Source organism: Zosterops lateralis (genome assembly GCF_965231275.1).
Source record: "Zosterops lateralis genome assembly, chromosome: 3".
NCBI classification, from domain to species: domain Eukaryota; kingdom Metazoa; phylum Chordata; class Aves; order Passeriformes; family Zosteropidae; genus Zosterops; species Zosterops lateralis.
The window spans coordinates 112,509,494-112,530,422 of record NC_139764.1 but is presented as its reverse complement, the minus strand read 5'-3'; the positions used below and the strand labels follow the sequence as shown (position 1 = coordinate 112,530,422).

General features: G+C 45.3%; 1 protein-coding gene across 1 annotated transcript; it reads right to left on the bottom strand.

The window, feature by feature from the left end:
- Positions 1 to 3,392: 3,392 nt before the first annotated feature.
- Positions 3,393 to 12,666, bottom strand: PNOC (prepronociceptin; the record flags this gene model as incomplete). Its single annotated transcript, XM_083857658.1, has 3 exons — positions 3,393 to 5,140; positions 10,108 to 10,447; positions 12,544 to 12,666. 3 exons carry the CDS (start codon positions 12,664 to 12,666, stop codon positions 5,100 to 5,102), a joined length of 504 nt encoding a protein of 167 aa, XP_083713784.1. The 3' UTR covers positions 3,393 to 5,099.
- Positions 12,667 to 20,929: the final 8,263 nt, after the last annotated feature.

Below are 20,929 nucleotides of genomic sequence, written 5' to 3'. Positions count from 1 at the left end.
CCCATTAATCCAACCTGTCCTGATCCTTCCAGAATTCCCAAATCCCACAGATCCAACCCATGGATCCGACCTGTCCTGATCCCTCTGGAATTCCCAAATCCTGTGGATTTGACCTGTCCCAATCCCATTAATCCAACCAGTTCTGATCCCTCTGGAATTCCCAAATCCCATTAATCCGACCTGTCCCAATCCCAAGGATCCGACCTGTCCCGATCCCTCTGGAATTCCCAAATCCCACAGAACTGACCTGTCCTGATCCCACGAATCTGACTTGTCCCAGTCCCTCTGGAATTCCCAAATCCCACAGATCACACTTGTCCCAATCCCTCTGGAATTCCCAAATCCCACAGATCCAACCTGTCTTGATCCCAAGGATCCAACCTGTCCCAATCCCTCTGGAATTCCCAAACCCCCTGGATCTGACCTCTCCCAATCCCTCCAGAGCTCCCAAATCCCACAGATCTGACCTGTCCTGATCCTTCTGAAATTCCCAAATCCCAAGGAACTGACCTGTCCTGATCCCACAAATCCAACTTGTCCCAATCCCTCTGGAATTCCCAAATCCCATTAACCCAACCTGTCCCAATCCCATGGATCTGACTTGTCCTGATCCCACAAATCTGACTTGTACTGATCCCTCTGGAATTCCCAAATCCCATGGATCTGACCTGTCCTGATCCCTCTGGAATTCCCAAATCCTGTGGATTTGACCTGTCCCAATCCCATGGATCCAACCTGTTCTGATCCCTCCAAAATTCCCAAATCCCACAAATCTGACCTGTCCCGATCCCTGTGGAATTCCTGAATCCCATTAATCCAACCTGTCCTGATCCTTCCAGAATTCCCAAATCCCACAGATCCAACCCATGGATCCGACCTGTCCTGATCCCTCTGGAATTCCCAAATCCTGTGGATTTGACCTGTCCCAATCCCATTAATCCAACCAGTTCTGATCCCTCTGGAATTCCCAAATCCCATTAATCCGACCTGTCCCAATCCCAAGGATCTGACCCGTCCTGATCCCTCTGGAATTCCCAAATCCCATTAATCCGACCTGTCCTGATCCCACAAATCCGACCTGTCCCAATCCCTCTGGAATTCCCAAATCCCACAGATCCCACTTGTCCTGATCCCTCTGGAATTCCCAAACCCCCTGGATCTGACTTCTCCCAATCCCATTAATCCAACCTGTCTCAATCCCATTAATCTGACCTGTCCCGATCCCTCTGGAATTCCCAAATCCCATTAATCTGACCTGTCCCGATCCCTCTGGAATTCCCAAATCCTGTGGATCTGACCTGTCCCAATCCCATTAATCCAACCTGTTCTGATCCCTCCAAAATTCCCAAATCCCACAAATCCGACCTGTCCTGATCCCTGTGGAATTCCTGAATCCCATTAATCCAACCTGTCCTGATCCTTCCAGAATTCCCAAATCCCACAGATCCAACCCATGGATTCAAACTGTCCCAATCCATATGGAATTCCCAAATCCTGTGGATTTGACCTGTCCCGATCCCATTAATCCAACCTGTCCCAATCCCAAGGATCCGACCTGTCCCGATCCCTCCAGAATTCCCAAATCCTGTGGATTCGACCTGTCCTGATCCCATTTATCCAACCTGTCCCAATCCCAGGGATCTGACCTGTCCCAATCCCTCTGGAATTCCCAAATCCCGAGGAACTGACCTGTCCTGATCCCACAAATCTGATTTGTCCCAATCCCTCTGGAATTCCCAAATCCCACAGATCCAACTTGTCCCGATCCCAAGGATCCGACATGTCCCGATCCCTCTGGAATTCCCAAATCCCACGGATCCGACTTGTCCTGATCCCGCAAATCCGACCTGTCCCAATCCCTCTGGAATTCCCAAATCCCATTAATCCGACCTTTCCCGATCACTCTCCCCTCCAGCATTCCCAAATCCCACCTCATCCCATGGATCCCACCTCCAGGACAATTCCATGGAAATCAATATCCCAAAAAATCCTGGATTTCCCAGGAATTCCTTAAACCCCCTTTGACCTGGAGCTCTCCCCTCCCATCCCAGGTGCTTCGGGATGAGGAAAAAATTCGGGATAATTTCATTTCTTTGGGATTTTTTTGGGATGGACGTTGAGGCGGGAAAAGGAACTGGAAAAGGGGAGGGAAAACCCTTTGTAGGAATTTCACCCCAATCCCAAAAATTATGGGAATTTCACTCAGATTGTGGGAATCTCACCCGAAATCCCAAAATTTCAGGAATTTCACTCCAGTTGAAGGAAATTCCCCCCAATCCCAAAAATTATTGGAATTTCATCCCAATCCCAAAATTTTAGGAAATTCCCTCCGATGATGGGAATCTCACCCCAATCCCAAAATTTTAAGAATCTCACTCCAATTGTAGGAATTCCACCCCAAATCCCCAAAATTACTGGAATTTCATCCCAATTGTAGGAATTTCAACCCAAATCCCAAAATTGTAGGAATCTCACCCCAATCCCAAAATTTTAAGAATTTCACCCCAATCCCAAAATTGTAGGAATTTCACCCCAATTTTGGGAATTTCACCCCAATCCCAAATTTTTTAAGAATTTCACCTCAATCCCAAAATTGTAGGAATTTCACCGCAATTGTGGGAATTTCATCCCAATCCCAAAATTTATTGGAATTTCACCCCAAATCCCAAAATTGTAGAGATTTCACCCCAATCCCAAAATTGTAGGAATTTCGGTCCAATCCCAAAATTGTAGGAATTTCACTCTGGTCCCAAAATTTCAGGAATTTCACTCCAGTTGAAGGAAATTCCCCCCAGTCCCAAAAATTATCGGAATTTCATCCCAATCCCAAAACTGTAGGCATCTCACCCCAATCCCAAAATTTTAAGAATTTTACTCCAATTGTCAGAATTTCACCCTCATCCCAAAAATTATTGGAATTTCATCCCAATTGTAGGAATTTCACCCCAATCCCAAAATTGCAGAAATTCCACCCCAACCCCAAAACCGTGGAAATTCCACTCTGGTCCCAAAACTGTAGGAATTTCACTTCAGTCGTTGGAATTTCACCCCAATCCCAAAAATTACCGGAATTTCATCCCAACCCCAAAACTCTGGGAATTTCACCCCAATCATATCCCAAATTTCCCTACGGAAAATAAGACGACGCCAAACCAGAAAATTCCCATTTTTCTCCCACGAAACCCTAAAAAAATCCCATTTTTTAACCCTTTTTTCCCCCTTTTTCTCCATCCCATCCTTCCCATTCTTTCTCTGCAAATCCCAGATTTTTTTTTCCTCAGAAATTCCAAATTTTTTTCCCCCTAAATCCGTGGAATTCCTTGTGGGATTTTTGGGTTGGGGGGGGGACAACGGGGACGAGTCGCAATCAGGTCGTAGAAACCGTAAATCGATTTATTCTTTTCCTTTCAATCCTTTTTTTTCTTTTTTTTTCTTTTTTTTGTATTTTTTTGTATTTTTTGCTATGTACAAGTTTAATGGAGAAATATTCGGCAGGAAAAAATAATTAAAAAAAAAAAAACAACAATTTTAAAATAACAACGACAAAAAAAAAAAATCTCGGGATTTTCCTGGAATTTTTGGGTTTTTTTTTTTTTTCTTCTTCTTTTTTCCCCAAACTTGGAAATTTTTTTCCCCGTTGGGATTATCGTGGTTTTTTTAGGGTTTTTTTGGGCTCGGGATTTTGGGATTTTTGGGGATTTTTTTGGGATCAATCAGGAAGGAGGGAATGGATTGAGTTGGGTTTTTCCCTCCTGGGGAAAAAAATGTGGGAAAATCCCATTTTTTGGGGGGAAAATCCCACTTTTTTTGGGAAAATCCCACTTTTTCTTTGGAAAATCCCACTTTTTTGGGGGGAAAATCCCTTTTTTCTTTGGGAAATCCCAATTTTTTCTTTAGGAAATCCAAATTTTTTCTTTGGGAAATTTCAGGGGGTTTTTTGGGAAAATCCCTTTTTTCTTTGGGAAATCCCACTTTATTTCTTTGGGAAATCCAAATTTTTCTTTGGGAAATTTCAGGGGGGTTTTTTTTGGGAAAATCCTTTTTTTCTTTAGGAAATCCCAATTTTTTGGGGGGGAAATCCCACTTTTCCTTTGGAAATCCAAATTTTTTTCTTTGGGAAATCCCACTCTTGTTTTTATGGGAAATCCCACTTTCTTTTGGGAAATTTCAGGGGTTTTTTTTTTTTGAAAAATCCCTTTTTCTTTGGAAAATCCCAAAAACTTTTTTTTATTATGGGAAATCCCACTTTTTTTTGGGAAATTTCAGGGGTTTTTTTGGGAAAATCTCCTTTTTTATGGGAAATCCCATTTCTTCTTTGGGAAATCCCACTTTTTTATTGGAAAAATCTCTTTTTTCTTTGGGAAATCTCACTTTTTTTCTTTGGGAAATTTCAGGTTTTTTTTTTTTTTTGGGAAAATCCCACTTTTTTCTTTGGGAAATCCCAATTTTTCTTTGGAAAATCCCTTTTTTTTTTTTGGGAAATCCCAATTTTTCTTTGAAAAATCCCATTTTTTGGGAAAATCCCATTTTTTCTTTGGGAAATCCCTTTTTTATCCCACTTTTTCTTTTGGGAAATCCCAATTTTTTTTGGAAAATCCCATTTTTTTCGGGGGTTCGTGACGCGACGCAGGCAGAGCGAAGGTTCCGAAATTCCGAAGAAAACGGCGACAACAAACTTTTAAAAAATAAAACAAAATAAAAATAAAAAGGGGGGGAATTAAAACCAAACAAAAATTTCCAAAATTCCGAGACATTTTGGGACGCGACCCCTTAAAATTCAGAAATTAAATCCCGCAGGAAAAACCAAAAAAAAATCCCGGGAAATTTTGTGGTAATTCGAGACTGATTTTTTGACCAAAAAAACCCCCAAAAAATCGACCAAAAATCCAAAATTTTTCAGCCAAAATTCCATATTTTTTTTCCCGATTTCGCGTCGATTTTGCGTCGATTTCCGCGCGGGTCCCTCCGGAAAATGTGGAATTTTTTTGAGGAATTTTTTTATTATTTTTTTGGATTTTTGTTTTGTTTTTTTTTTTCGAGTCTGAAGCGCTTTGGGGTCCGGCAGAGAGAGAGAGAGAGGACGGAGCAGGAGCAGGAATTTAATTTTGCCTGTGCCGGGCTGGGAGGCGGTGCCGGAACGCTACAAAAAAAATACAAAATAAAATGGGGAAAAAGAAAGGGAGGAAATAATAAAAAAAAATAAATTAAAATTTAAAAAAAATAAAAAAAAAATTAAAAAATAATTAAAAAAAAATTTAAAAATTAAGTGGAGGAAATTTAAATTTTTAAAAAATTTTAAAAATTAAATGGAGAAAAGGGAAGAAAAATATTAAAAAAAATTAAAAATGAAATGGAGAAAAGGAAAAAATTTTAAAATATTTAAAAAATTAAATGGAGGAAATTTAAATTTTAAAAAATTTCAAAAATGAAATGGAGAAAAGGGAAGAAAAATATTTTTTAAAAAAAATTTAAAAAATGAAATGGAGAAAAGGAAAAAATTTTAAAAAATTTAAAAAATTAAATGGAGGAAAGGAAAAAAAAAATTAAAAATTTAAAAAATGAAATGGAGAAAAGGGAAGAAAAATATTTTAAAAAAAAATTTAAAATGAAATGGAGAAAAGGAAAAAATTTTAAAAATTTTAAAAAATTAAATGGAGGAAAGGGAAAAAAAATTAAAAATTTAAAAAATGAAATGGAGAAAAGGGAAGAAAAATATTTTTTAAAAAAATTTAAAAAATGAAATGGAGAAAAGGAAAAAAATTTAAAAAATTTAAAAAATTAAATGGAGAAAAGGGAAAAAAAAATTCAAATTTTTAAAAATTAAAAAATGAAATGGAGGAAAAGGAAAAAAATTAATTTAAAATAATTAAAAAAAAGAAATGGAGGAAAAGGAAAAAAAATTTAAATTTTTAAAAATTAAAAAATGAAATGGAGAAAAGGGAAGAAAAATATTTTTAAAAATGTAAAAAATGAAATAGAAAAAAGGAAAAAAAAATTAAAAATTTAAAAAATGAAATGGAGGAAAAGGATAAAATTAATATTTAAAAACATTTTAAAATATGAAATGGAGAAAAGAAAAAAAAATTAAAATTTTAAAAAAATTTAAAATATGAAATGGAGAAAAGGAAAAAAAATTTAAATTTAAAAACATTTTAAAATATGAAATGGAGGAAAAGGAAAAAAAAATATTTAAAAAAATTTTTAAAAATGAAATGGAGAAAAGGAAAAAAATTAATTTTTTAAAAAAATTTAAAGAATGAAATGGAGAAAGGGAAAAAAATTTAAAAATTTTTAAAAGGAAAAGGTGGAAAAGGAAATAAAAATATTTAAAAAAAAAATTCAAAAAATGAAATGGAGGAAAAGGAAAAAAAATTAAATTTTTTAAAAAATTCGAAAATATGAAACGGAGAAAAGGGAAGAAAAGCAGGAAATTAAATCGAGAAAAGAAAGGAGGAAAATTAAAAATTAAATGGAGAAAAAGGGGGGAAAAAGAAAGGGGGAAAAAGAAATTAAATGGAGAAAGGGAGAAAAAATAGTGAATAAAATGGGGAAAATAAAGGGAGAAAAATAAAATTTTAAAAAAGAAATAAAGAAAAGAAAAAGGAAAAATAAAAAGAATAAAAAATAATTTAAAAGAGGAATAAAATAGAGAAAAAAAAGGGGAAATATGAAATTAAATAGGGAAGAGAAAGGGAAAGAAACAGGAAATTAAGTGGGGAAAAAATAGGAAAAAATAAAAGAAATGCAGAAAAAAAGGGAAAAAATGAAATAAAATAGGGAAAAATATAAGAAAATAAGATGGAGGGAAAAAAAGGGGAAAAATTAAAAATACAAAATAAAGTAGAGAAATTAAAGGGGAAAAATAGGAAATAAAACAGAGAAATTGAAAAGGGAAGAAAAAAACCAAAATAAAATTGAGAAGAAAAGGAAAAAAAATTAAAAATACAGAATAAAACAGGGGGGAAAATTAGAAAGGAAATGAAGGGGAAAAATTAAAAAGGGGGAAAAAAAAAAAAAAAAAAAGGAAATAAAGAAGAAATTTTTTTTAAAAAAGAAGGAAAAAAAAAGCAAAAAGCGGCTGAGCCGAGAGCGGGAATTTCTCACCCGGAATTTGGGGAGATCCCACCCAGGAAGGGGAAAAAAAAGAAAAATTTAAACCAAAAAAAAGAAAAAAAAAAATTAAAATCCTCCCAAAATTGAGATTTGGGGCTTCGGGGCCGGCGCAAAATTCCCGAATTTCCCCAAATTCCTGAAATTCCCAAATTTCCCGAATTAATTCCCTTGGGAGCGGAACCTTCAGGGCAGGGATTGGGTCATTTTTATCTTCTTTAATTTAATTTTTCTTTATTTTTTCTTTATTACTTTTAAATTTTTAATAGATATTTATATTTTTAATTAATTTTAATTTAATTTTTTAATTTTATTTTTTTATTCACTGTAAATTTTTTCTTTTAAAATGTTTTTCAGTTCCGTCAACTTTAAATATTTGAACTCATTTTTTAAATTTCTTTTTAAATAATTCTGGTTATTTCTTTATTTCTTTTCAAGAGTTTTTGACATTTATTCTTTATTTCTTTAGAAGATTTTTGATTTTTTTTTTTTAATTCCTTTTAAATATTTCTGAAATTTAATTTTTATCCCTTTTAAACGTTTTTAATTTTTTTAATCCTTCTTAAATATTTCTGAAATTTAATTTTTATTAATCTTAAACACTAAAATTATTAATTTAAAACATTTAAAATTTTGAAACTTTTTCTTTATTCCTTTTAAAAATATTTTGGAAATTTTCTCTTTTTATTTCTTTGCGATATTTTTAAAATTTATTCTTTATTTTCTTTAAAATACTTTTCAAACTTAATTTTTTATTTCTTTTAAATATTTTTTTTAAATTTCCTTTTAATATTTTTATATTTATCTTTATCCTCTTTAGGAAACGATTTGATTTGCCCATATTGAAACTTTAAATTTTTCATTTATTTTCTTTCTTATTTCATATTATTTTTTTTTAAATTCTACTTTAAATCTCTGAATTTTAAACCCTTTTCGATTTTATCGAAATTTTAAAAAAAATAATAATTTTTTTAACATTTCCCGTATTTATTTTGGAATTTTGATGATTTTTTTAAACCAATTTTTTTTTATTTTTAATTGGGGGAAACCAAACCCTGCAGCCCCTCGTGCCTGGCCGGGAGGGCGACCCCGAAGGTGACCCCAAAAGTGACCCTAAAAGTGACCTCAAAGGTGACCCCAGAGGTGACACCAAAGGTGACCCTGAGGTGACCCCAAAGGTGACACCAAAGGTGACCCCAAAAGTGACACCAAAGGTGACCCCAAAGGTGACCCTGAGGTGACCCCAAAGGTGACCTTGAGGTGACCCCAAAGGTGACCCCAAAGGTGACCTTGAGGTGACCCCAAAGGTGACACCAAAGGTGACCCCAAAGGTGACCCTGAGGTGACCCCAAAAGTGACCTCAAGGGTGACCCCAAAGGTGACCTTGAGGTGACCCCAAAGGTGACCCTGAGGTGACCCCAAAGGTGACACCAAAGGTGACCCCAAAAGTGACCTCAAGGGTGGCCCCAAAGGTGACCCCAGGGGCAAACTCAAGGTGATCCCAAAGGTGACACCAAAGGTGACCCCAGAGGTGACCTAAATGGTGACCCCAAAGGTGACCCTGAGGGAGACCTTGAAGGTGACCCTGAGGTGACCCCAAAGGTGACCCTGAGGTGACCCCAAAGGTGATACCAAAGGTGACCCCAAAAGTGACCTCAAGGGTGACCCCAGAGGTGACTCTGAGGTGACCCCACAGGTGACACCAAAGGTGACCCCAAAGGTGGCCCCAGGGGCAAACTCAAGGTGATCCCAAAGGTGACACCAAAAGTGACCTCAGAGGTGACCCCAGAGGTGACCTCACAGTTGGCCTGGAAGGTGACCCTGAAGGTGGCCCCAAAAATGACCCTGAGGGTGACCTTGAAGGTGACACCAAAGGTGACCCTGAGGACGACCTTGAGGGCGACCCCAAAGGTGACCTGGGAGGTGACCCAGAAGGTGACCCTGAGGATGACCTTGAAGGTGACCTCACAGGTGACCCCCAGGGCAAACCCAACGTGACCTCCAAGGTGTCCTGGAAGGTGACCCCAAGGGTGACCTCAAAGGCAACCTGGAAGGTGACCTTGAAAGTGACCCTGAAGGTGCCCCCAAAGGTGATCCCCAAAGGTGACCCTGAGGGTGACCCCCGAAAGGTGACACCAAAGGTGACCCTGAGGGCAACCTTGAGAGTGACCTTGAAGGTGACCCCAAAGGTGACCTGGAAGGTGACCCCAAGGGGAAACCCGAAGTGACCTCCAAGGTGACCCTGAAGGTGTCTCCAAAGGTGACCCCAAAGGTGACCTCAAAGGTGACCCTGAAGGCGGCCCCAAAAATGACCTTGAGGGTGACCCAGAGGGTGCCCCCAAGGATGACCTTGAAGGTGACCCTGAGGGCAAATTCAAAGGTGACCCCAAGGGTGACCTCAAAGGTGACCCTGAGGGCAACCCCAAGGATGACCTTGAAGGTGACCCTAAGGGTTACCCCAAAGGTGACCCCCAAGATGACCCCAAGGGCAAACCAAAGTGACCTCTAAGGTGACCCTGAAGGTGTCCCCAAAGGTGACCCTGAGGGCAACCCCAAGGGCGACCTTGCAGATGACCCCAAGGGTGACCTCAAAGGTGACCTGGAAGGTGACCTCGAAGATGACCCCAAGGGCAAACCCAAAGTGACCTCCAAGGTGACCTTGAAGGTGTCTCCAAAGGTGACCCTGAAGGTCTCCTCAAGGACAACCGTGCAGATGACCCCAAAGGTGACCTCAAAGGTGTCCCCACAGGTGTCCCCTGGGGTGTCCCTCCCCGCGTCCCTCCCGGTCGCCGTCCCGGTCCTTCCCGAGCCATTTGCCGAACGGTTTCTCCTGGTGATGGCCCCCGTGGTGGTGGGATGGCACCCATGGGATGTGACGGGCGAGGGGTGGGGTGAGGCCCCGGTGACCTCGGTGGCCCCGGTGACCTCGGTGACCTCGGGTGGCCCCGGCTCAGATCTCGTTGTCGCGGCCGGCGCCGGGGCCGGGGCCGTACTCACTGGAGCGCGGCGCCATGCCCAGGTACTGCTTCAGGAACTCGCTAAACCTCTTCTGGTTGTTCCACTTCCGCGCCGACTTCCTCACCCCGATGAAGCCCCCGTACCTCTTCTGCACCCCCTTGGCCGCCCGCCCTTCCCCGGGCCGCCGGGAAATGTCCTGATCGTCGTCGTCGTAATCGTCGTCGCCGTCGTCGTTGTCGCCGGTGGCGTCGCCGCGGCGGCCGGGCCAGGCGCGGGCGCCCAGGCGGCGCGGCCGAGGGACGGCGCGGCTGGCGGCGGCCGCACACAGCTCCCAGGTGGCCCTGGGCACCGCCTGGCCCTCGCACTCCAGGATGCAGATCTGGGACACCGAGAGGGGACAGAGTCAGGGACAGCGGAGGGGACAGTGCTGGGGACACCAGGGGACAGCAGGAACATCATCAGGAATGTCACCAGGGACATCATCAGGGACAATGGGGACATGAGCAGTGACATCAGCAGGGACATCAGGGACATCATCAGGGGACAGCAGGAACATCACCAGGGACATCACCAGGGACATCATAAGGGACAGCAAGGACAGCAGCAGGGACATCATCAGGGGCAGTGGGGACATCATCAGGGACATCAGGGACACTGTCAGGGACATCATCAATGACATCATCAGGGACAGCAGGGACATCAGCAGGGATAGCAGCAGGGACAGCAGGAACATCATTAGGGACAGCAGGGACATCACCAGGGACATCATCAGGTACACCAGGGACACCAGGGGCATCATCAGGGACATTGTCAGGGACAGCAGGGAGAGCAGGGACATCACCAGGGACATCAGCAGGGACGGCAAGGGACAGTAGGGACAGCATCATCAGGGACACCATCAGGGACATAATCAGGGGCAGCATCAGGGACATCATAAGGGACAGTGAGGACAGCAGCAGGGACATCATCAGGGACAGCAGGGACATCATCAGGGACATCAGGGACACTGTCAGGGACATCATCAATGACATCATCAGGGACAGCAGGGACATCAGCAGGGACATGAGTGACATCATGAGGGATGTCACCAGGGCCATCATCAGGGACACCATCAGGGCCAGGATCTCCACGGTGTCACGGTTGGGTTGGCAGGGATCACCCAGAGCACCGTCAAATCCCTCTCCTGGTCCATCCCCACCCGACCCGCTGGGAAATGCTCATGGGAAGGGGTGGCAGCTCCTCAGTGCTGACCTGTCCCTGTCCCCAGACGTGTCACCTCCCTGACCCCATTCTAAGCCCCCAGAGGAGGTGAAGGTGGTGGAGATGGTCAGTGTGGCTCCCCTGGCCCTGTCCCCAGATATGTCCCCTCTCCAATCCCGTTCCAAGCCCCCGGAGAAGGTGAAGGTGGTGGAGATGGTCAGTGTGTCCGGATTTGGGGTCTTCAGCCTGATTTGGGATTTTCATCCTGATTTGGGATTCTCACCCTGATCCAGGATCTTCACCTTCCCTTGGGACCATCCCAATTTGAAATCCTCACTCTGATTTGGGATCCTCACCCTGATTTCGGATCTCCATCCTGATTTGGGATCCTCACCCTCCTTTGGGATCTTCACCCTCCCTTGGGTTCTTCATCCCAGTTTGGGACTGTCCTGATTTGGGATCTTCACCCTGATTTGAGATCCTCACCCCAATTTGGGATCCTCACCTTCCCTTGGGACCACCCTGGTTTGGGATCCTCACCCTGATCTGGGATCCTCACCCCGATCCTTCCCTTCCCCTTCAACCCCAAATCCCCCCAGACCCCAGCAGAGGGAGGAGGGTGTCCATGGCCACACGGACAGGTGACAGTGGTGGCAGTGGTGACACCCATGATGTCCCCAGATCCCAGCAGAGGAATGAAGGTGCCCATGGGCACAGGGACAGTGGTGGCAGTGGTGACACCCACAATGTCCCCAGACCCCAGCAGAGGGAGGAGGGTGTCCATGGCCACACGGACAGGTGACAGTGGTGGCAGTGGTGACACCCATGATGTCCCCAGACTCCAGCAGAGGGATGAGGTGCCCGTGGACATGAGGACAGGGGACAGTTGATGACACCCATGATGTCCCCAGACCCAGAAGAGGGATGAAGGTGCCCATGGGCACAGGGACAGTGGTGTCATTGGTGACACCCATGATGTCCCCAGACCCAGCAGAGGGATCAGGGTGCCTGTGGCCATGGGGACAGTGGTGGCATTGGTGACACCCATGATGTCCCCAGACCCCAGCAGAAGGATGAGGGTGCCCATGGACATGAGGACAAGGGACAGCACTGGTGACACCCACAACATCCTCCAGACCCCAGCAGAGGGATCAAGGTGCCCGTGGCCGTGGGGACAGGGGACAGTTGGTGACACCCATGATGTCCCCCAGACCCCAACAGAGGGGTGAGGGCACCCATGGGCACAGGGACAGTGGTGGCCCTGGTGACACTCACGAGGACGTCGAAGGTGTCGCGGTAGAAGAGCTGGCGGTCGCAGTGCAGACAGTCCCCCCGGCAGTCGCCGCGCGCGCGGGCGAACAGACACAGCAGCAGCAGGTCCCAGAGCACGGCCCTCATGGTGCTGGGGGGACATCGAGCTCAGCACCCCAAAATATCCCCAAAAATACCCCAAAACCCCAAACCAGAGCACGGCCCTCATGGTGCTGGGGGACAGACAGGTCAACACCCCAAAAACACCCCAAAAACACCCCAAAAATACCCCAAAACAGAGCATGGCCCTCATGGTGCTGGGGGGACACGGAACTCAGCACCCCAAAAACACCCCAAAATACCCCAAAAACACCCCAAAAACACCCCAAAAACACCCCAAAAATACCCCCAAACCCCCAAAATACCCCAAAACAGAGCACGGCCCTCATGGTGCTGGGGGGACAGACAGGTCAGCACCCCAAATCCAGCCCAAAAATATCCAAAAATACCCCCAAAATACCCCAAAATCCCAAAACAGGTCACGGCCCTCATGGTGCTAGGGGGACACCGAGCTCAGCACCCCAAAAATACCCCCAAAATATCCCCAAAATCCCAAAACAGAGCATGGCCCTCATGGTGCTGCAGGGACCGAGACCTCAGGACCCCAAAACCACCACAAAACTCAAAAAAAATAGCCCAAAAATACCCTCAAAATACCCTCAAAATCCCAAAACAGAGCATGGCCCTCATTGTGCCACCACTGTGGGGACACGGCCTCAGGACCCCAAAATCACCCTAAAAACACCCCAAAAATACCCCCAAACCACCCCAAAATACACCAAAACACCCCAAACACACCAAAAATACCCCAAACCCCCCCAAATACCCCAAAACAGAGCACGGTCCTCATGGTGCTGGGGGGACAGACACCTCAGGACCCCAAAACACACCAAAAATATCCTAAAAACACCCCAAAACCCAAAAACACCCCCAAAATTACCCCAAATCCACCCCCAAATACCCCAAAATACCAGAAAACCCCCAAAAAACCAAAATCCCAAAACAGAGCACGGCCCTCATGGTGCTGCGGGGACAGACAGGTCAGGACCCCAAAAACACCCCAAAAATACCCCCAAATTACCCCAAAAGACCCCAAAATATCCCAAAACCCCAAAACAGAGCACAGCCCTCATGGTGCTGGGGGGACAGACACCTCAGGACCCCAAAACACCCCAAAAATACCCCCAAATTACCCCAAAACAGAGCACAGCCTTTGCAAAATCCTGTATAATTCTGTGAAACCCCAAAAAACCCTGAAAAATCCCACAAAACTCTGTGAAATCCCCCAAAACCCCGTGAAACCCCACAAAATTCTGTGAAATCCCCCCCAAACCCCGTGAAACCCCACAAAATTCTGTGAAATCCCCCCAAAACCCCGTGAAACCCCACAAAATTCTGTGAAATCCTGTGAAATCCCCCCAAAACCCTGCAAAAATCCTATGAAATCCCATTAAATCCTGTTTAATTCTGAGAAACCACACAAAGCCCCACAAAATCCTGTGAAATCCCACAAAATCCTGCAAAAATCCTGTAAAATCCCATGAAATCCTGCAAAAAATCCTGTAAAATCCAATGAAAACCCCACAAAATCCTGTGAAATCCCATGAAAACCCTGTGAAATCCCGTGAAATCCCACAAAATCCTGTGAAACCCCACAAAACCCTGCGAAATCCTGTTAAATCCTATAAAACCCTGGAAAACCCCACAAAATTCCATGAAAGTCTGCAAAATCCTATGAATTCCCTTGAAACCCCACAAAATGCTGCAAAATCCCATAAAATCCCACAAAACCAAGTGAAACCCCACAAAACCCTGGAAAATCCCACAAAACCCTGGAAAATCCCATTAAATCCTGTGAAACCCCACTAAATTCTGTTAAATCCTGTGAAACCCCACAAACTGCTGCAAAATCTCACAAAATCCCGTGAAACCCTTTGAAATCCCACAAAATCATGTGAAATCTCATGAAATCCCACAAAAATCACTTGAAACCCGGCAAAATCCCACAAAACCCCACAAAACCCCATAATATCAGGCAAAACAGTTATGGGGTTTGTTTATTGGGGTTTAATTTATCGGGGTTTGTTCAGTGGGGTTTAATGGGGTTTGTTAATTGGGGTTTGTTTCAGTGGGGTTTGTTTAATGAGGTTTAATTTAATGAGGTTTAATTTAATGGGGTTTAATGGGGTTTAATTTAGTGGGGTTTGTTTCAGTGGGGTTTGTTTATCGGGGTTTATTTAGTGGGTTTTTTTTTATTGGGGTTTATTTAGTGGGGTTTGTTTCGGTGGGGTTTATTTAATGGGGTTTAATTTAGTGGGGTTTGTTTATTGGGGGTTTTTCAGTGGGGGTTAATGGGGTTTGTTTTAATGGGGTTTGTTTTATTGGGGTTTATTTTTAGTGGGGCAGGGCATTCCCAGCTGATCCCAATTCCCACACGCTCCAATCTCTGCTCCGGGCTGGTTTTGGAGAGCTGCCACCCCTGTCCCTGTCCCCATCCCTGTCCCTGTCCCATCCCCACCCCATCCCTCTCCCCTGTCCCCATCCCTGTCCTTGTCCCCTGTCCCATCCCTGTCCCCATCCCTGTCCCTGTTCCCATTCCAGTCCCTGTCCCATCCGTCTCACCCCTGTCCCTGTCCCATTCCTGTCCTTGTCCCATCTCTGTCCCATCCCTCTCTCCTGTCCCCATCCCTGTCCCCTCCTTGTCCCATCCCTGTTCCGTCCCTGTCCCAACACTGTCCCCTGACCCCATCCCTGTCCCTGTCCCATCCCCACCCCATCCCTCTCCCCTGTCCCCACCCCTGTCCTTGTCCCCTGTCCCCATCCCTGTCCCATTCCTGTCCCCATCCCTGTTCCTGTCCCTGTTCCAGTCCCTGTCCCCACCCCTGTCTCACCCCTGTCCCTGTCCCTGTCCCATCCCTGTCCCCATCTCTGTCCCATCTCTGTCCCTGTGCCATCCCTGTCCCCTCCTTGTCCCCATCCCTGTCCCCATCCCTGTCCTGTCCCATCCTTGTCCCCTGTCCCATCTCTGTCCCCACCCCTGTCCCTGTCCACATTCCTGCCCCTGTCCCCATCCCTATCCCATTCCTGTCCTTGTCCCATCCCTGTCCCCATCTCTGTCCCATCTCTGTCCCTGTGCCATCCCTGTCCCCTCCTTGTCTCCATCCCTGTCCCATTCCTATCCTTGTCCCATCCCTGTCCCCTGTCCCCACCCCTGTCCCATCTCTGTCCCCACCCCTGTCCCTGTCCCCACCCCTGTCCCTGTCCCATCCCTGTCCCTGTCCCATCCCTGTCCCTTGTCCCCTGTCCCCATCCTGAGAGGGTTCGGTCCTTGCTGCTGTCAGGGATTGTGGGATCTGAGCCCCATTCCCACAGAATGGGTTTGGGGACAAATAAAGGATCAGAGAGAGGTGACAGAGATGGGGATGTGGCACTGGGTCGGGGACAAATAAAAGGTCAGAGAGAGGTGACAGGGATGGGGATGTGTCACCGGGTTTGGGGACAATTAAAGGACCACACAAAGGTGACAGAGATGGAGATGTGGCACCGGGTTCAGGGGACAAATAAAGGACCAGAGGTGGCAGGGATGGGGATGTGGCACTGGGTTCAGGGGACAGTTCAGGGACCAGGCAGAGGTGACAGAGATGGGGATGTGTCACCGGGTCTGGGGACAATTAAAGGACCACACAAAGGTGACAGAGATGGGGCTGTGGCACCGGGTCAGGGGACAATTTAGGGATGTGACAGAGGTGACAGAGATGAGAATGTAGCACCAGGTTCAGGGGGACAGTTAAAGGATCAGAGAGAGGGGACAGAGGTGACAGGAATGGGGATGTGGCACCAGGTTTGGGGATAATTAAAGGACCACACAAAAGTGACAGAAATGAGGATGTTGCATCGGGTTCAGGGGACAATTCAGGGACCAGGTGGAGGCGACAGAGATAAGGATGTGTCACTGGGTTTGGGGACAATTAAAGGGCCAGACAGAGGTGACAGAGATGGGGATGTGGCACCAGTTCTGGGGACAATTAAAGGACCCCACAGAGGTGACAGAAATGGACAGGATGCGGATGTGGCCCGGGTCAGGAGACAGTTCAGGGACCAGGCAGAGGTGACAGAGGTGACAGAGATGGGGATGTGGCACCAGGTTCAGGGGATAATTCAGGGATGTGACAGAGGTGACAGAGATGACAGGGATGGGGATGTGGCACTGGGTTCAGGGGACAATTCAGGGACCAGGCAGAGGTGACAGAGGTGACAGAGATGGGGATGTGGCATCTGGTTTGGGGACAATTAAAGGACCACACAAAGGTGACAGAGATGAGGATGTTGCACCAGGTCAGGGGACAATTCAGGGACCAGGCAGAGGTGACGGAGATGGGGATGTGGCACCGGGTCAGTGGACAATTCACGGATGTGACAGAAGTGACAGAGAGAGGCAGGTTGGGGATGTGGCACCAGGTTCAGGGGACAAAGGATCAGAGAGAGGTGACAGAGATGGGAATGTGGTACTGGATTTGGGGGCAGTTAAAGGACCAGGCAGAGGTGACAGAGATGAGGATGTTGTACCGGGTCAGGGGACAATTCAGGGATGTGACAGAGGTGACAGAGATGGGGCTGTGGCACCACCTTTAGGGGACAATTGAAGGACCAGAGAGAGGTGACAGAGGTGGCAGAGGTGTCACTGGGTTTGGGGACAATTAAAGGACCAGAAAGAGATGGCAGGGATGGGGATGTGGCACCACCTTTAGGGGACAATTAAAGGACCAGACAGAGGTGACAGAGATGGGAATGTAGCACTGGGTTTGGGGACAATTAAAGGATCAGAGAGAGGGGACAGAGGTGACAGGGATGGGGACGTGGCACCGGGTTCAGCGGACAGTTCAGGGACCAGGTGGAGGCGACAGAGATGAGGATGTGGCACCGGGTTTGGGGACAAATAAAGGACCACACAAAGGTGACAGAAATGAGGATGTGGCACTGGGTTCAGGGGGACAGTTAAAGGATCAGAGAGAGGGGACAGAGGTGACAGGGATGGGGATGTGGCAGCACATCTGGGGACAGTTCAGGGACCAGGCAGAGGTGACAGACAGAGACAGGTTGGGGATGTGGCACCGGGTTCAGGGGACAAAGGATCAGAGAGAGGGGACAAAGATGAGGATGTGGCACCAGGTGTGGGGACAATTCAGGGATGTGACAGAGGTGGCAGAGATGGGGATGTGGCACCAGATTCAGGGGACAGTTCAGGGACCAGGTGGAGGTGACGGAGATGAGGATGTGGCACTGGGTTTAGGAACAAATAAAGGATCAGAGAGAGGGGACAGAGGTGACAGGGATGGGGATGTGGCAGCAGGTTTGGGGACAATTCAGGGACCAGAGAGAGGTGACAGACATGGGGATGTAGCACTGAGCTTAGGTACAAATAAAGGATCAGAGAGAGGTGACAGAGAGGGACAGGTTGGGAATGTGGCACCAGGTTTGGGGACAAATAAAGGACCACACAGAGGTGACAGAAATGAGGATGTTGCACCGGGTCAGGGGACAATTCAGGGATGTGACAGAGGTGACAGAGATGGGGATGTGGCACCGGGTTCAGGGGACAACTCAGAGATGTGACAGAGGTGACAAGACAAGGATGTGACACCCAGCCAGGCCACCCCAAACCCCTTCCCCAAGGCCATTGTCACCCCTCGCCTGCCACTGACCGTCACCTTTTGTCCCCCACGGGGCGGGCGGTGACACGTCCTGCCCTGTCACCCCCCTGTCACCCCCCTGTCACCCTCCTGTCACCCCCCTGTCACCCCCCTGTCACCCCCCTGTCACCCCCCTGGGGACGCTGATAAAGGCGCGGGGATGGAGCTTTTAATCTCCAGCGACTCATCCCGGGTGAGTCACAGCCTGAACCCCCCCGGGAACCCAAAAAAAAATGGGATGGGAAACTGTCACCCCCCTGTCCCTGTGTCACTGTCCCCGTGTCACTGTCACTGTCCCCAAGAGGCTCCGGATCGAGGTGGGAAACAGGGAAAAAATCGGGATTTGTGCCTCCCCCCGCCCCAAAATTCTCTCAGGATGGTTTTTAGGGGATTTTTTGGGGATTTTTTTGGGGGTTTGGGGGGTGAGGGATCTGAGCCCCTTGTTGGGTTTTTCAGCCACAAGTCCATGGGAAAAAAAATCGAAAAAAAATTGTGGGTTTTTATCGTTTTTCTCAATATTTTTTCCCTGTTTTTTCCCCATTTCTCCACATTTTTTTACCTCTTTTTTCCCCACTTTTTTCCTCATTCTTTCCCTTTTTCTCCTACATTTTTTCTCTCATTCTTTCCCATTTCCCCACATTTTTTCCCCCTCATTTCCCCCCTTTTTTCCCCACGTGTTTTTTTCCTCATTCTTTCCTTTTTTCCGCCACATTTTTTTGCTCTCATTCTTTCCCTTTTCCCCCACGTTTTTTCCTCTTTCTTCCCTTTTCCCTCCCATTTTTTCCTCATTTTTTCCCTTTTCCCTCCCATTTTTTCTCTCATTTTCCCCCCTATTCCCTCCCATTTTTCCCTCCTTCTTTCCCTTTTTCTTCCCATTTTTTCCCTCATTCTTTCCCTTTTCCTCCCCACTTTTTCTCTCTTTTTTCCCCATTTCCCCCACATTTTTTCCCTCATTCTTTCCCTTTTCTCCTGCATTTTTTCCTCTTTTTCCCTTTTCTCCTGCATTTTTTCCTCTCATTTTTTCCCTTTTCCCTCCCATTTTTTCCTCTCATTTTTTCCCTTTTCCCTCCCATTTTTTCCTCTCATTTTTTCCCTTTTCCACCACATTTTCCTCTCATTTTTCCCCTTTTCTCCACATTTTTTCTCTCTTTTTTTCCCATTTTCCCCACATTTTTTTCTCTTTTTTCCCTTTTCCCTCCCATTTTTCCCCTCATTCTTTCCCTTTTTCCTCCCATTTTTTTCCTCCACATTTTTTCCTCCTTCTTTCCCTTTTCCCTCCCATTTTTTTCCTCTCTTTTTTCCCCTTTTCCCCTCATTATTTCCCATTTCTTCCACATTCCCCCCCATTAAAAAAACCCTAAAAAATCCTTTTTTTCCACCAGGAAAAACCACCCTGGGCCCTCTTTCCCAAAGGATTTTTCCCTCTGATCCCCCTCGTGCCCTGCGGCTCCTCCTGGTCACAAAAATCTCCTTTTTCCTCCCCCCAAAAAAACCCCTCAACAACCTCATTTGCTGCCCTGAGGCTGAAAATCCAGAGTTTATTTTGCTTTTTTAAATTTTTTTTTTTTTTTTTAATTCCACGCTTGGTTGGAATCACCCTCATCCATTTCAGAGAGGGGCGAAAAATCGTAAATAAAAAAAAAATAATAAATTAAAAAAAAATAAATGAGGGTGTTGGGTTTTTTTTTTTTTGTTGTTGTTTTATGGTATATATTTAATTTATTTTTTTTTTCTCTCTCCCTGGGAATCCAGCCTGCGGTGGGAGATAAGGGCGGGTTTATCCATCAGCACGAGCAGGATTTTTTTTTTTTTTTTTTCTTTTTTTGTTTTAATGGGATGAGGTGGAAAAAAAAAATAAATAAAAAATCGCTGCTGGATCCATTGTGGGAATGGGAATAAACCCCGGGAGAGGAGCCGGGAAAAAGGGGCAGCAGGTGCTGCCTCAGATGGGATTTATTATTATTTTATTTTTATTTTATTTTTATTTTATTTTGAGGCGATTCGGGCCCTTCTTCCCATAGGATTCTCCAGGTTTTTTGGGACACCCCCAAAGGTGATGCTCCAGCATTTCCCAGGATCATCCCGGAGCTAAACCCATCCCAAATCCTCTTTTTTATTATAATTATTATTATTGTTTCCCTCCTTTTTTCACTCTGCTCGAAGCCAAGGCCTGATCCAGAGAAAGAGAAAAAGCTTTTCCCATTAAAAAAAAAAAAAATCAAATTATTATCTAAAAATCTCCCTCATTGAACCCTTTCTTTGCTCTCCCCAAAACCTGCAAGGTTTTTTTTATTTATTATTATTTTTTTTGGTGGATTTTAGGGGAAATCAGAAGGATTTGGGAATGAAGAAAAAGAGAGAAAAAAAAAATCATCTCCGCCTTTTTTTTTTTTTTTTTTTTTTAACCCTCAATCAGGTAATTGGCCATAATTGGCCAAAATGAGGCGACTGGAAAACGCAGATGGGAGCTGGGAAAAAGCTGCTTGGGAAGGGAATAATAATAAAAAAAAAAATAATAAAAATATAAACAGGAATAACATTTTTTTTCTCCCCTCATTCACATCTCCTCAACCCATCGCTCTTGATTTTTTTTATTTTATTTTATTTTTTTTTTTGGGAGGCTCAGAACTGAACAAAGCGACAACAAAATAATAAATTAA